This window comes from Branchiostoma belcheri, unplaced genomic scaffold (assembly GCF_001625305.1).
Source record: "Branchiostoma belcheri isolate BF01 breed outbred unplaced genomic scaffold, Haploidv18h27 scaffold19, whole genome shotgun sequence".
NCBI lineage: Eukaryota > Metazoa > Chordata > Leptocardii > Amphioxiformes > Branchiostomatidae > Branchiostoma > Branchiostoma belcheri.
This window is the reverse complement of record NW_017803379.1, coordinates 524,353-538,004: the sequence shown is the minus strand read 5'-3', so window position 1 is coordinate 538,004 and position 13,652 is coordinate 524,353. Positions and strand designations below refer to the sequence as shown.

Genomic DNA, 13,652 nt, shown 5'->3' with positions numbered 1-13,652 from the left:
CCAGGACCACTTCTTTCATGTAACAGTTCTACCAAAGAGGCCTATAATGGAATGTTTCTTTGTCAACTAATTCAGTCTCTATCTAAAAATAACTCAAAACATGATGTGTCATCTGCTGTAGTAAACCATTTCAAAAGTCTATTGACACTATCATCAGTATGAAAACACTGGTGCATCTCATGGCATGCTTCATCATCATTGTAGCCACTCACTACTGACATGCTTAGTCATGAGTTGTGTTACTCTGGACCAAGAGGTCAAGACTTTGAATTCCCACTGAACTTGGTCTACAGTAATGAAAGGGTTGCAGTCCTTTAGGTGGGGTGTAATGCTTGAGGTTTCATCTCATTTCTGTGGACAGCCACACCTCAAACATGTTAAAGAACCCACCACACCTACATATATCAATAAGTGTCTATGCTGATGTTACACATTTAGTACTAATCTACAAAACCTGTGGATTAGTGGTTAGGCGATACAAAAAAAAACATGAACAGATAAAGGTTCAAACAAACCATAACAAAAGGATTATAGTCTCTACCACACTTCCCTGTCTATTTGGAAAAGTTGTAGAAACCGTCATAGGGATAATCGGCATAGGGATTATTATGTCTAACCAGAAACATCAATGATATTTGTATCTGTAGCTGTATAGTTGGTATAACCGCTTTTCGGCGTTACACACCAGCTTCAGGCATGTGGCACGGTGGCAGCTGGCTACATTACACAGGATGACCTGTTACACCCAACCTCTGCACACCTTAAGCTACATGTATCTAGGGATGATGCCCCAACTGTACTTGGTGGCAGCAAACACCACTCTACGTTAGTTCCAGGATACAAGTTTTCGAATACCCCAATCCTTGGTTGATAACTCCTGTATTTGAAGGCATGACTACAATTCACTTGACCAATCATCCCTAACTTGTAGCCGATTTCAACAACTTTTTCACCTCAATGCGGAGGTCTAGTAGAACCTACAATAGAGAAGGCTTACAACATATAGTAAGTCCCTGGTGACTTCTTCACCAGTTCCTGAGAAAGCCACGCTCCTGCTTGGGAACATTCCTGAACTCGGAGTCTTTTGGAAAAGCATACTTGGTTACGTTTGATCTCAAACCGTTGAACATGTCCTGTTTTTCGTCTTGTAGCTTCTTGGGCATGACAAACTCAGAGTCCATCTCTGTGAGCAATGTCAGCGGTTTGGATCGACCAATGCCGGGCTTCCAATCATCCTGTTTTGAGGTGGATGGTGGACCAACCCCAGCCATGCTTACAGAAGTGACAGTTTTGGGGGAAGGTTTAGTTGTTGGATTGACTGCTCCATTGTTCTTGTCTGTTGCAAGCTTTGGCACAGCAGACTTATTGTCTTGGACAGGTGAACTGCGTAGGTTTTTCAGAGCGTTCATACGCAGCGCACCTCTGCCTAGGTGGAAGGAAGGGGAGCTGGACTGCACACCCCGCATCTTGTGAGCATCACCATTCTTAGTGGGAGAACTTGTGACAGAACTGTGGCTGGATGGGGGTTGTGAGTTGGAGGAGGAGGATCGTGGCAGGTCGTCATCACTGCTGTGTGAGGAGTACTGCACCACGTCCGGACCTGAAGCCATCCCCTTGTTCTCAATGGCAGGTCCGTGGTCCCAGCCATGGAGGTAGTTGGGGTTCTTCACCAGCCTCCCTCCTGAGACTCTCAGAGGGTGGGCTCTCGGATCTGCTGAGTTTTCTGACAAGCAAAACTCGGTAATCTTCTTGAAGGCATGCTGTGGTGATGCTGTGTCACTGACTCTTTCTGCACTAGTGTTAGCTGCCTCTGTGCTTGAGGTCACCACTTTTGGCATGCAGAAAAAGGGCTGCTTTGGCGGTGTTGATTCCTGGCTACTTTCTACTTCTCCCTTCATATTGGTCACCTTGGAGCTAGCATAAGGACTGTCAGTTTTTGCACCATCACTCAGCTGTGAGGAACACTCTGTACCAGTTGGTAACTCCACAGTGAGTGGCATCCAGCACTTCCCTTTTGTGGGGCTGCCTCTTGATGGAGGAATGGACCATAAATCTGGCATGTCCTCCTCAGTAGAGAGAGAAGTGTCAATAGCACTTATGGAGCTGTCTTCGGCTGTCTTACCTGTAAGGAGACAAACAACAGAGCCTTAGATTTGAAGTACATGTACATTTACCTGTTGATAGACAAAAGTAGTCCAAGGTTCATCACTGAGAAAATGGTTATACATGCAATATCTGTAGTATTTGTACATGTGCTACCAGTCAACTAGCTCTCTGCTGCAGTAATGCCTGTGCTTGCACAGCTGTGTGGCCCAAGGGCTGACGAAACAGAGATATGTGCTGTCCTTTAAACCATATGGTTTGGAAAGGACTTACACTTTAACATACTTTAAGTTAACTTGTACATGTCAGAAGAACTGAATGCATGTATACCATTCTGCGTCTGAGACTGGAGAAGTTTCTTGGGGAGCCTGTTTAACTGTCTGGTTGACTCCAGCCCTGCTGGTGTCAGAGTTGGGATTTTCTGTGGGGACGTCATCAGATACTGCTGTTGTGGGTCTGCTCTGTCCTCCTCTGGGCGAGACCATGTAATGGTGGTTGACTTTGGTGTAGCATCGTTACAAAGCTGGTCTTCTGCTGGGATAGCAGGCTTGTGTTCGGACACGTGTGTGCTCCTGTTTTCCTTCACAGCAGGCACTGGTTCTGGCAAAAATATGGTAGGCCAATTCCCTAAAGAAAGGTTTAGAATTTATCGCTTATTGATTATTCTTGTGGTGTGAACATTCTTTAATTTCATTCATGCAGGGCACAGGACATAGGAGTGAAATAAGGCCATGCCTCTAAAATCAAAACTAAGACAAGTCTTATCATCGTTACAAGGTAATTATTATAGTACAGGGACCTACCCTTGGTTGTGTGTGAAGGTGGAACAGCATTACCGCTGGTCCCCTTGGAGAGCCTTGTCCCATCATGCCCTATGTCCCTGCTCCAGCGCCCAGTCCCGTCCACGGCGCCGTCGCAGTTCTCCCGGAAGCCGTTCTGGTCCACGGGCTCTGCCTGCTCCCGTCTCTTCCTGGCCGCCTGTTCCACAACCTCCCTGAACCGCCCGGGCAGCAGGTGGCCCATGGTCTGGGGCAAAGTGTCGCAACATGACTTCATCAGTCAACTTCTTAAGTTTGCATGAAAGTTCATCTGTGTTGGCAAACTCCATAATGGTAAAGTTAAACTTTGATCCAACCCAAAAATTCAAGGTGAGTTCCCTTTTGATCAAACACAAAAATTTATGGTGAGTTCCCTTTTATGTTGGATCAAAGTTTAACTTTAAGATACCATTAACTTCTGGAGTTCTTCATCAAATTACAGAAAAGACCCAACATTACATGCACTGTAGAATGCCTGTCCACTAACAAAAACCTGCAGATAAAAGAGGGAACAGTTTTAGCAGTCCCTAATGGAGAATAGTTGTCTTCTAAAAAAAATGTAACAGACTCACATCCATCTTGAGAGCGTCCTTGTCACTGGAGTCCCTCCTGACGGACAGGTACACGTCCACCCCCATGACGAACTCTGACATGAGCTTGTCCATCAGAGCAACACGCAACTCCCGCAGGTACATCACATTCTTGGCTGCTGCAATGAGCAGGTGTTCTGGCAGGGGGCGCTCTGCCCAGATGGCTTCATCTTCCTAGAAGATGATAACACATCATGTGTCATTTAAAACATCAAAAACATGTCAGGGCTTAAGCATTGTACTTTCTCCAGCATGACAAGACCAGTGCAGGTAAAGTTACCTTCAGCATACAAACTCTACCTACACCGATAATTCTCTTTCCCCTTGTAGTTTTAGCCCATCAAAAATTGCTTTTGAAGGTGCCAGCAGCCAGTGGATAATGCATTACATTAATCATTTCAATTCTTTGTTTGCACCAATTGTATGACTGTTTGCAGACTTACCTCCTTATGATCCAGCCGGACCCTGAGAAAGTGTAAGTTCTCCTGGTTGATGTCCAGGTGTTCAACAAGACACACCATCAGCCCTCTCACGTAACGGGGAAACTCCCCGCGATGGTCCATCCGCGACACCATCACATCAGCAACCTGTACAACAACAAATTTCGCTCTTCTTAATGCAGACATAACACATCCTTTTTTTTCTTTTCATATTACAGATGTATCTTCATCCCCAGCAAGGCAATACGATTAGTGTGAAGGACAAAATGTACTGATCAAATCACGTTCTCTCATCTACGTTGTGTGTCCTTTATATTGTCATCAAACTGCATCCGACAAGATCAGCTGTGTTAGCCCCAACCCAGTTGTTGTCTCACCTGTGTGTCGAAGACGTTGACAATATGAAGTCCATACTGGTGCCACAGGGCATCGGACGGGTTACGGCAGTCATGCATTACCTACAAGAGTAATACATGTATAAACATGAATTTGACGAAATGAATAACTGTATCTTTCTTGCATGCTAAACTTCTGTAGATCTGGTATCAAAATTTTAAAAAATGATGTCAGTACATGTCTTTGACACTGACCTTGAGAATGTTTTCATCCTGAAGAACCTGTCCCAAGCCTGCATCGAAACATGGGGCTCCTAATGTCAGTACGTCAAACAAGAAGATGCTGTTCCTTGTTGCCACCTAGAAAACAACAAATATATGACATCTGATTAGGCAACATCATCTTCATTTGTAGGTTCTTGGACCTGAAAAAAACAACAACAACAGAGTCTCAGGGAGTGAACAAAGCCTATCTGTTATCAGATTTTCTGCCCAGTCTTTTGTTCACAAATTTACACACCTGTGTTAAAAAAATACATCTTATTTCTTCTGACCCTGCAATGTCCCTTTTTAACCACAATTTGGTGCAAATCTGAAACATAAGGAATGTAACAAATGGCACAGTGTAAGCACACCTATGTTACAGAAGCTGTTATTTCTTTTGATCATTTACCTGGACCCAGCATATCTTGCCCTTCCTGCCAATGTTGATGCCCTGCATGGCCAGTCCCATGATAGACTGCTGTCTGATGTGGTCAACCTAACAGCAGTGCACACACAAGCTCAGGAAATATACATTTCACAAGAATGAGTAGTGCATAAAAGACAGTGAACATTGTTTTAGAAATTACAACCACAGGCGCAAATCACTTTTGCACACAGACACAGTTTCTGACTTATCAAAAGCATCCATTTACCATCAAATCATTTTAAAAATTGTCCCAGATTCCAGGTGTATATAAAAGACACAGAAAATGTTGCCAGTCCTACTCACAGCCTTGGTGTAGGAGTCTCCCTGTAGTGAGTCCACCACCGTGTATTTCTCATTTCTGCCACTGCCAGAGCGGTCATTGATGTCATGGCAAACTACAGGCAATGGGAGAAAAATAAGAATGAGTACTTAGGAAAAAACTTTTTACCACATTATACATGTATGTTGTAAGACAACTGCAAGAATTTGTTGTTGACCAATGATCTGTTGAGTAAAACACAAAACTTAATAGATGACCACAGGAAAGGTTATCACACTGGTATTCCATCAATACCCTTGGCCTTCTATAATTTTGTAACCATTTTAATAACAGCAATCTAAAGCAAAAAATTACACTTACATCTGACAGATTTCTTCCCCTTGGCGCTGTCCTGCCTTTTCCTGTTGTCTTTTCTCCTCAGGTTAGACTTCAGCATGTCCACAATCCCGTCTGACACGTACCCCCCTCCCCCTGCCAGGTCTCCTGCACTGCTGTAGTCTCTCAGCTGCTGTAGGTGTTTGGGGTTCTCCTTTTTGGTGACCAGGGGCGGACCACCATCTCTGTTATATCATGACAACAACAACAACAAAATAATCATTGGCAATGCACATCAACAACAAAATAATCACTGACTATGCAGACTAACAACAAACTAATCACTGGTTATGCACACCAACAAGATAAGAACAACAAATAATCACTGGCTTGACAAATTGTTTTCTTACACCTGTGTCACCAATTAAATTCCAAGTTTCTCTGATTTGCGCATTATAATTGTTTCCAACTTCTGAAAAGCGATGCATAGAAAAGATATTATATGGTATATGTATATGATAGTTCTATGTATAATCTTGGGATAATGATATACTTAGAAATATTACGCTTTAGTGTTCCCATACTCAGTGTCATTTTTGTCCATCTTTTCCTCCAGCTGGTCCTCCAGAATCTCCACTGAAAAAAATGGAAATGATTGTTCTGAGAGTTCTTGAGTTAGAAAATAATGACGACATGTATGGATGATGGAGAGTAGAAAAGAACGTTTTTTGCACAAATAAACTACTAGGTCACAGACAGTGATACTTGAAAGTTTACCATAAATAAATGTGTCAATATTCATAGTTGTCTTAAAATCTTCCTGGACATTTGGCAGCTTTTTGCAATAGTTTGAACAAGAAACAAGAAGCCATAGGTGACAATTCTCCGTGAAGTATTATATATTGCAACAAAAAGAAGTAGCCATTGGCGACAATTCTCTGTGAAGTGTGATAAATCGAACAAAGAAAAATTGTTTAAACGCGCGTCGGCTCAGTCATCTTAAGACGCAACAACCAATCAGAGATGCGAGATGCCTACACGTGACGCGGGAAGGGCGCGCGATGCCCGAAATATTTTTGCGTCAATATTCAGCGCCGTGATTCAAGAAATTAATACCCGGAAACAATTTTTTTCTTGTTTTGAACGCATTAACATGCATTTACGCTAATCTAGTATGATTCAGGGTTACTTTTTTTTTTAACCTGCCATGGCCAGATTATCTAAAGATGTGTGTATTGTGTGTACAATCTATAGAAAGAGAAATGTACATCAGGTCCGATCATCCGATTTTCACGTTTCGGTTTTTTGGACTCGGTTCATGAACGTATTTTGGTTTGGCTCCTGGAATGTGCGTGCAAAAATGACTCCCGGGACTGTCTACAGGGAACACTCGCACATTCGCGGTGTATCAGGACAGCGCGACTGGTCGTCATTAGCGCAGTAACAGTTGCATAAACGGACGAAACCATTTCAAAGAAATGGGGATGTTTCGAAAATAAGCATTTACTCCAATATCAAAACAGCTACGGTAAAAATAAAAAGACGTGCATCATCCCGGACATAATGCAACACCACATGCGAAATTACACAGAAATGCGACGTACGGAAGAATGCGTTTTGGCTGCGAACATCTTCCAAAAAACTTGGCATCTCTTAACCATGGGCAAAAACATCTGGAACCACTTATAAAAACCACCCCGTATCTGCATGAACTTTTTTGAACCCCACTGCTATTCCAAACAACGCGTTTTTCTGGACCATTCCAATTCGCCTCGTAATTGTAGGGGAGCGTCTGCGATATTACATTGACCGCGAAAGCAGCAACGGCAAAAATACACATTCGTGCATCAACACGGGCATGCCCGCAGACGGCGTATAAAATTGCGTGCCGATTACACAAAGAGAACCCAGTGTTTTGACTGCGAACATGAAAAATCAGCCGATTACAACACTCCGTCCGGAGGTCCTGACCTCCTTCACGGAGTAATAAACCAATGCTTCATGCTTACAGTGCTCCAGCTCAGGTCCATAGAAGTGGTGCAGACCTTTCAACTGCTTCTTCTCCTCTCCAACACTGCACTCAACTGTAGTCATGACCATAGACATGTATCAGATTGGGTCTATGCTAAATATGCATAGAGGCCAGGTGAGAAGTGGATGTGAAACAAATTCAATCTGTAATACTTTTGAAATGCTAAAGAGGCTGTTACAGCACAGATATACAAACAAGGAAACTTGTAAATACCCATGTATTCATGTAATAATATCAACTCATACGTGTTGTCACATGGTATTTTGGTCACTTATGGTGAAATGAACTTTCCCTAGAGTCTCACGCTTGTAAAGTGTCAACAAAGTAGTTTCACCTACATCAGAAAGTTGCTACCCTCCTAAAAAAGCGTCGAAAACAAAAGAAACGTGCCTCATTATTCATTTCCGTGACAAACTGTAACATAATTAAGAGAAATCGTTTTAATCTTCATCACCCCTCCCTTTAAAGATACAGTGGACAGCCCCTTCCAAAAATGTCTCAACAACAACTTTCACTAAAGTTGAAAAGCACGCGACTTCAGGCTTATAATTCCCGTCCAAACGGACCTAAAGATACACAAACCTTTCTTTAACGTGATCTTGCTACAGCTGACGTCCAAGGAGTGCACAATTCCACGGTAAATACCGTCGTTTGTGGTTATTCTGATACTTTTCCCGATGTAGGTTGCCATCCTCTGAAACTGCTTTGCATGCGGTTCGAAAAAAATCAAAACTCCCAGGGGCTTTGATGCTTTCTGCAACGCTAAGAACGCAAACTATTCCAAAATTTTAAAACTGCGAATACTGACATACATGACATTTAAAAATGATTACTGATAAAACCTGATGGATCTAATTATCGGTAGAGAAGACAATTGATTTTCACTGGAAGTTTATTGACTGAAATTTTAGACTGAAAATATTTCTGTTCTACGTGTGGATGCTTTTGGTTCAGTCCACTCACTTTTAGTAAAACATGCTACTTTAGAAATGTAGAAAAAAGTTCCCAGCGTTTAATACATTAATGGGTAAGAAAATTTCTTATGCCATAAATTTAAAACTTTGTTGTATCTCCAGACATGAATATACAATTGCAGCAGAAAATGATTAGGCTACAACAGATTTTTATTTTTCCAATGTAGAGAAATCCCTGTTTGCATAATGGTTTCATCCACAAATGCAAAGATGGCGGCGCCCATGTTGTTTTGAACCAGTCTCGAAACATTTTCCAGTTTATCGTATTTTATGACGATTTGTACCGCTCTCACGTCAAATAGATAATGCCAAAGTACTACGAGGCAGGTGAAGTTTTGGATGACAACCGGCCATGCGCTGGACTGAGGGCGGATTTGAGGCAGTGTCTTTCCGAAAGCGACTGTATGAACAAGGTGACTGATATAATTTTTATGCATCGAAACATGAAGAATATGAGAAACCACTTTTCCAATATCAGCAATGTTCCATTTTATCATTTAGTTCAACTTATTTTATGGATCATAGAGCTTTTCGTATGAAAGTAACAAGTCATTGAATTTGTTCTTTGTTTTTCAGGAGGGCAGGTCTGCTAAAGAATGTCTGCACGTGACAAGTTCACTTGACCAGAACTGTAGAGCCATTGCAAACACATTCTTTCAGTGTAAAAGATCACTGGTAAGCCACGGTTAAGGTATTTTTCACCTTAGATATTAAATATAGATATTATGATAATGAATATATACTAGTATGGATGATTCAGAAAATGGTGAATTTAAAAACTTTCTTTGGAAATACCATTCATGCGTGCATGATTGTGTGTCAAATAGTAGCAAAATTGTAATTTGCATTGAGGTATGTTTTCTGAGTTGTTGACATTAAATATCCTATATTTTGTCCTCCTTGATATTCAGACATGATCATATCACTCTTTAATTTTCAAGTTAGCATCTCAGCACATTAATTTGTATTTTTTAAATCTTTCCAGCTTGACAACAGGAACAGATTTCGAGGGAGGAAAGGCTACTGATGACTCCATTGAACCACTCTAGCTGCGAGGAGTACAGCAACATAGACATAACAAAGACATTTTATAAGTAGTTTGAACTACTGTAGTAGCTATTGTATTATATTGCACATGTGTGTATGGGTGTGTATGTGGCCAGCCTGTTAAGTAAGCTATGGAGGTTACATGTATTGAGTTGACAGCCTAGCAAGAAATATAACAAGTTGGCTTGGTGTTTTCATAAAATCTCAGATAGTTAATATTTTAATGTGAGGGCAAATGACTGTACATTATATATAGGCCACATTATCATCTTCTTTTTATCTCCTTTTTATCTCCTTACTTGTCATCATGTTATAAGGCAGTTTTTCGAATCCATGCTGTGTTTTTTTTGCTGAAAATGATATATCTGAAGCCCATGACTATTTTGTGCACTTAACTATTAATTGACAACTCTGACAAATGCTGTTCTTAATTTTGTTGTAGCCTGTATTTGCTGAACAATAAAGATGACCAATCCCACAATAATGCCAGAACATCTGGACCTTGATTCATCTACTTCTTCTACTAACAGCTTTTACATTCTACATACCTGCTTTTGTGGCCTTCATCAACTACATGTAGACTACACAATGCATATGCCAAAGTACAATTTGACTGGAAATTAAAAACAAAAAAAAACTATTCCTTATCAAAATAAACAAAAAAACAACAAAGAAAGAATGAAAAGAATCTTGTAACAAAGTCAATAAACAGTGTGATAACCTAGAAGTCCCTAGTGATCACAATATGCTAAATTATTACACTACTAGTATAATGAAAATATTCCTGTTATTCTTTTTACACATAAACATTTCTTTGAAACAATACTAGTATAGTATAATACAAGCTGCCAGTGCCAAGTGGCACCGATAGATACCACATTGCACAGTAAAAAGAAACAGCACCATTAAAGTTACACCATAATACATATAATACAATAATTCATAGAAGCAATTATAATGGTAGCCAACACCAATATGATTTCTTGAGGTGGAAGGAAAAAAGTAACTCTTTGTTTTGAAATTCTGCAGTGAAATATGTCACGCAGCCTATCTATACAAGCTTCTGTACGTTTTGTCTAATTTCAATATGTGTATAACCTTTAACAACATTAACTTCGATTACATCATGTTCATAATGTGCAGTCAGAGCATTTGGTCGTAACTTTGCAGACACTTTTCAAATGTTGGATACTATAAAAGCACAAGAGCAAAAGAGACAAGAAAACATACTGGCAATGCCTCAATGTACAAATGTATTTAAAATAAATATACATACATCATTGTCAATTCCCATGTACCTCAAAAAAGCACCATGCTTCTAATGATATGCTCAAAAGACTCATAATATAACAAAGTTGACAAGGCTCTCCAATCATTACTTGGTGTATGTCCATTGTGAATTATCATTAAAATTACATCAATAAAAAGCAATCCATCTGTTTGTTAAGTATCTTCTTGCACATACAATTCACATAATTAAGTTACATTTTCTCTATTATACAACAGTGAACACAACACCAATGTGGAATGAATGTTTGTTTGAGACATGCTATGAATACCGGAAATGTTGATTTCAGTGATGGTTGTGTAGAGAGTCACTTCTCTCCCTTCTTAGAACCCTTACCAGAAGACCTATTGGAAAAGAATGCAAACAATGTATTAGGCCAAAATTCTTAAGGACACATATGTGCAGCGTGCTAAAAGATATGGTGGGGATATAAACAGGGACATCTTTTTACTTTAACCACAAGTGCTTGTACATGTAACCATATGGCAGGATTGAAGTGCATTTTTTTCAATATTGCAAGTTGTAAACACTCTCATTTGCAACTTGGAGAAACTTTCTACAAATACAGAAGCCATTTTTCGACCTTGAGTATGCTGTGGATTAGCTTGATCGTGATTTTAATGACCAAGCATGACATTTTCTACATTGCAAAATTTTAACAATCTTTTAAATTGCAATCTACAAAAATATCAGAGGTTCATGTAGTTATTTTGAGCCCTGTTAAGGCTGTTTAGCATGCTTACTTTTTCTTGCTCTTGGGGGACGTTGTCTGGAAGACAGAGGAAGCTGACATGAGGTTCTCGATGTACTGCCCCAGGACCTGGTTCTCCGACTTAAGCTTCAGGTTCTCCTCCTTAACAGCATCCACTCTCTGAGACAGGTCTATGAAAGAAGATACATCAGCATTAGAGTAAGGCATTCATTGCACTGTCTGTTGGAACTATTGTTTTTGATAATGAATCCAAACAAAAGGTTAACAAGGACAAATTAACAATCTGTGGACTCTTGACATGTGTAAATATATGTTTATTCACCATCCAGTGTATTCTGTAGCTCCAACACTTGGCAGATGAGCCGTGCTTTCTCCTCAGCCTCATCAGATGTTTCATCACATAGACCTGAAAAGATACACGTATGAAAAAATACGAGCCTGGTTTCATATACATTTTTATTTATTTATTTATTTGGCTTACAAAGAAGCCAGGGTGTCCCAACTAGTCAGAGACTATTATTAAGGGACACCCTGGGGAGTAGGAAGAAACGTTATACATACATAAAATACATATTACAATCCAAATACAATAAGAATAATATGTGCTTACATTTATGAAATACATATTGTTTGAGTAGTAGAGTATTTACAAAGTTGCCGACTCGGAGATAATATGTACAACTGTTAAGTCGGGAGGTGACACAAATGTGATGTGTAGTTAAGTAGAATATGGATCCCCGAAGGATTTCCGTGCTTTAGCTTTAAAAGAAAACAGTGTAGGGGCCGATTGAATGTCAACTGAGAGGGAGTTCCATAAGAGGGTGGCTCTGTGGAGGAAGGCATTCTGTGTTCTGGAGCTTTTGGGGATTTGTACACAAAGATTATTTCCATACATTATTCATATACATGTATAAGGGGGCTCAAGTTAAACACTCATGCATGAAGAACGGCCCATAGATCAACCTTAGTATCACAGATAAACAATTTTTATATTATTTCAGACTATGTAAATAATTTCATTTACTAGCAGTAGCAGTGAGGATAGTACTTTAAGTATTATTGACATACTTCTGTGGACAATCTGTGACGTTTGTGGAGGGACAAACCATGGCATTACATGATGTAGCTTCCAATAAGATGCCTACCAGACTAGCAGATAATTTTGTGGTTAAAGTAAAAAAAAACTCTACTCACTGGTGGTGCTGTTGGTGCCTGTACTGGTCCCTACAGCATCCGTAGATCCCTGCTTCCACACTCCTCCTGGTACCTCACCTTTAAAATATACCCACATGGGACATACACATGATCTCATAAACCGATGCATGTATTCAATTGGATACATTCAGTTTCATTCACTATATTACTACAGCAGCAGCATTTCCCCTCATCCCAAACTGAGACAAACGTGAAAAATAGAAAATTATGATGTGTTCTAACTGGGTGGGCTTAAGCTTGTTTGTGAAGGTGTCGTGGTCTGAAAATATTACGATTTTGTACCCCCAACATCTGCTTGGAGATAAAAATTATGTCAATCATGATTTCCTGGCTATAGGTCATACAATATACCGGTGTATTAAAGGACATGCTTGCTGAATCAACTACATCTCTATGGCACTTTCTAAACTACATAGATGATAGTAGTATAATTATCATCAAGCATTGCTAATGTTGCGGAAAGGGAAAGTGAATGTTTTTTGTTGTTTTCTTTACCTTCACTATCGTCTGAAGAGAGAGGGACGTTTGTCATTCCATCTTCCACTCGTCCTTCCGTCATCGTTCCGTCGTTTCCCGGACCTGCACAAACACAGACAATTCTAGAGAAGGCCATGGATCCTCAGACTGGCACAAAGCCCGACTACCCACACTAGAAAATCTTTAAATTCGCATTTTTATTCACAGATGCACGTACCTTTTTACTGCAGTCAAAGCCACCTCAACATAAAGAGGGATCGTTCACTACAACTAAGGGGGAACATTCTTTTCTTTGATTAAAAACATCAAAGTTTTGTTGGTGAAAGCATAATATA

At 40.2% G+C, this 13,652-nt stretch overlaps 3 protein-coding genes across 4 annotated transcripts; 1 reads left to right on the top strand and 2 right to left on the bottom strand.

Annotated features, from left to right (window-relative positions):
- Positions 1-393: 393 nt before the first annotated feature.
- On the bottom strand, positions 394-8,355 carry LOC109468021. 2 transcript variants are annotated; one of them, XR_002140113.1, is made up of 12 exons: positions 8,187-8,355; positions 7,582-7,656; positions 6,157-6,208; positions 5,618-5,817; positions 5,281-5,372; positions 4,960-5,046; positions 4,542-4,646; positions 4,329-4,409; positions 3,955-4,098; positions 3,494-3,685; positions 2,434-3,129; positions 394-2,122 (listed from the first exon to the last, which is right to left on the bottom strand). XR_002140113.1 is itself a non-coding variant. In XM_019766227.1 (11 exons), the coding sequence occupies exons 1-11, from the start codon at positions 8,293-8,295 to the stop codon at positions 2,794-2,796; spliced, it is 1,473 nt and encodes a 490-aa protein (XP_019621786.1). In that variant the 5' UTR covers positions 8,296-8,355; the 3' UTR covers positions 2,433-2,793. The 2 variants fall into 2 exon arrangements, 1 of the variants encoding a protein (XP_019621786.1); XM_019766227.1 differs by lacking the exon at positions 394-2,122 and having other exon boundaries at positions 2,433-3,129.
- Positions 8,356-8,753: 398 nt separating this feature from the next.
- Positions 8,754-10,293, top strand: LOC109467949 (cytochrome c oxidase assembly factor 5-like). The gene is made up of 3 exons (XM_019766123.1): positions 8,754-8,991; positions 9,155-9,253; positions 9,564-10,293. The coding sequence occupies exons 1-3, from the start codon at positions 8,884-8,886 to the stop codon at positions 9,603-9,605; spliced, it is 249 nt and encodes an 82-aa protein (XP_019621682.1). The 5' UTR covers positions 8,754-8,883; the 3' UTR covers positions 9,606-10,293.
- LOC109467948 (short coiled-coil protein B-like) lies at positions 10,055-13,635 on the bottom strand. The gene is made up of 6 exons (XM_019766122.1): positions 13,535-13,635; positions 13,336-13,419; positions 12,820-12,897; positions 11,948-12,031; positions 11,657-11,795; positions 10,055-11,257 (listed from the first exon to the last, which is right to left on the bottom strand). Exons 2-6 carry the CDS (start codon positions 13,397-13,399, stop codon positions 11,221-11,223), a joined length of 402 nt encoding a protein of 133 aa, XP_019621681.1. The 5' UTR covers positions 13,400-13,419; positions 13,535-13,635; the 3' UTR covers positions 10,055-11,220.
- Positions 13,636-13,652: the final 17 nt, after the last annotated feature.

Bases quoted from the DNA above. Each gene is read 5' to 3' on its own strand.
- LOC109467948 (XM_019766122.1), bottom strand. From the start codon at position 13,399: ATGACGGAAGGACGAGTGGAAGATGGAATGACAAACGTCCCTCTCTCT. The intron at 12,898-13,335 runs GTAAAGAAAACA...TATATTTTAAAG, and splicing joins CTCTTCAGACGATAGTGAAG to GTGAGGTACCAGGAGGAGTG. The intron at 11,796-11,947 runs GTGAATAAACAT...CTTCTTTCATAG, and splicing joins GCTACAGAATACACTGGATG to ACCTGTCTCAGAGAGTGGAT.
- LOC109468021 (XM_019766227.1), bottom strand. From the start codon at position 8,295: ATGGCAACCTACATCGGGAAAAGTATCAGAATAACCACAAACGACGGT. The intron at 4,647-4,959 runs GTAAATGATCAA...GTTGTTTTCTAG, and splicing joins GCAAGATATGCTGGGTCCAG to GTGGCAACAAGGAACAGCAT. The intron at 4,099-4,328 runs GTGAGACAACAA...GTTGTTGTACAG, and splicing joins TCAACGTCTTCGACACACAG to GTTGCTGATGTGATGGTGTC.
- LOC109467949 (XM_019766123.1), top strand. From the start codon at position 8,884: ATGCCAAAGTACTACGAGGCAGGTGAAGTTTTGGATGACAACCGGCCA. The intron at 8,992-9,154 runs GTGACTGATATA...TTTGTTTTTCAG, and splicing joins AAAGCGACTGTATGAACAAG to GAGGGCAGGTCTGCTAAAGA. The intron at 9,254-9,563 runs GTAAGCCACGGT...AAATCTTTCCAG, and splicing joins TTCAGTGTAAAAGATCACTG to CTTGACAACAGGAACAGATT.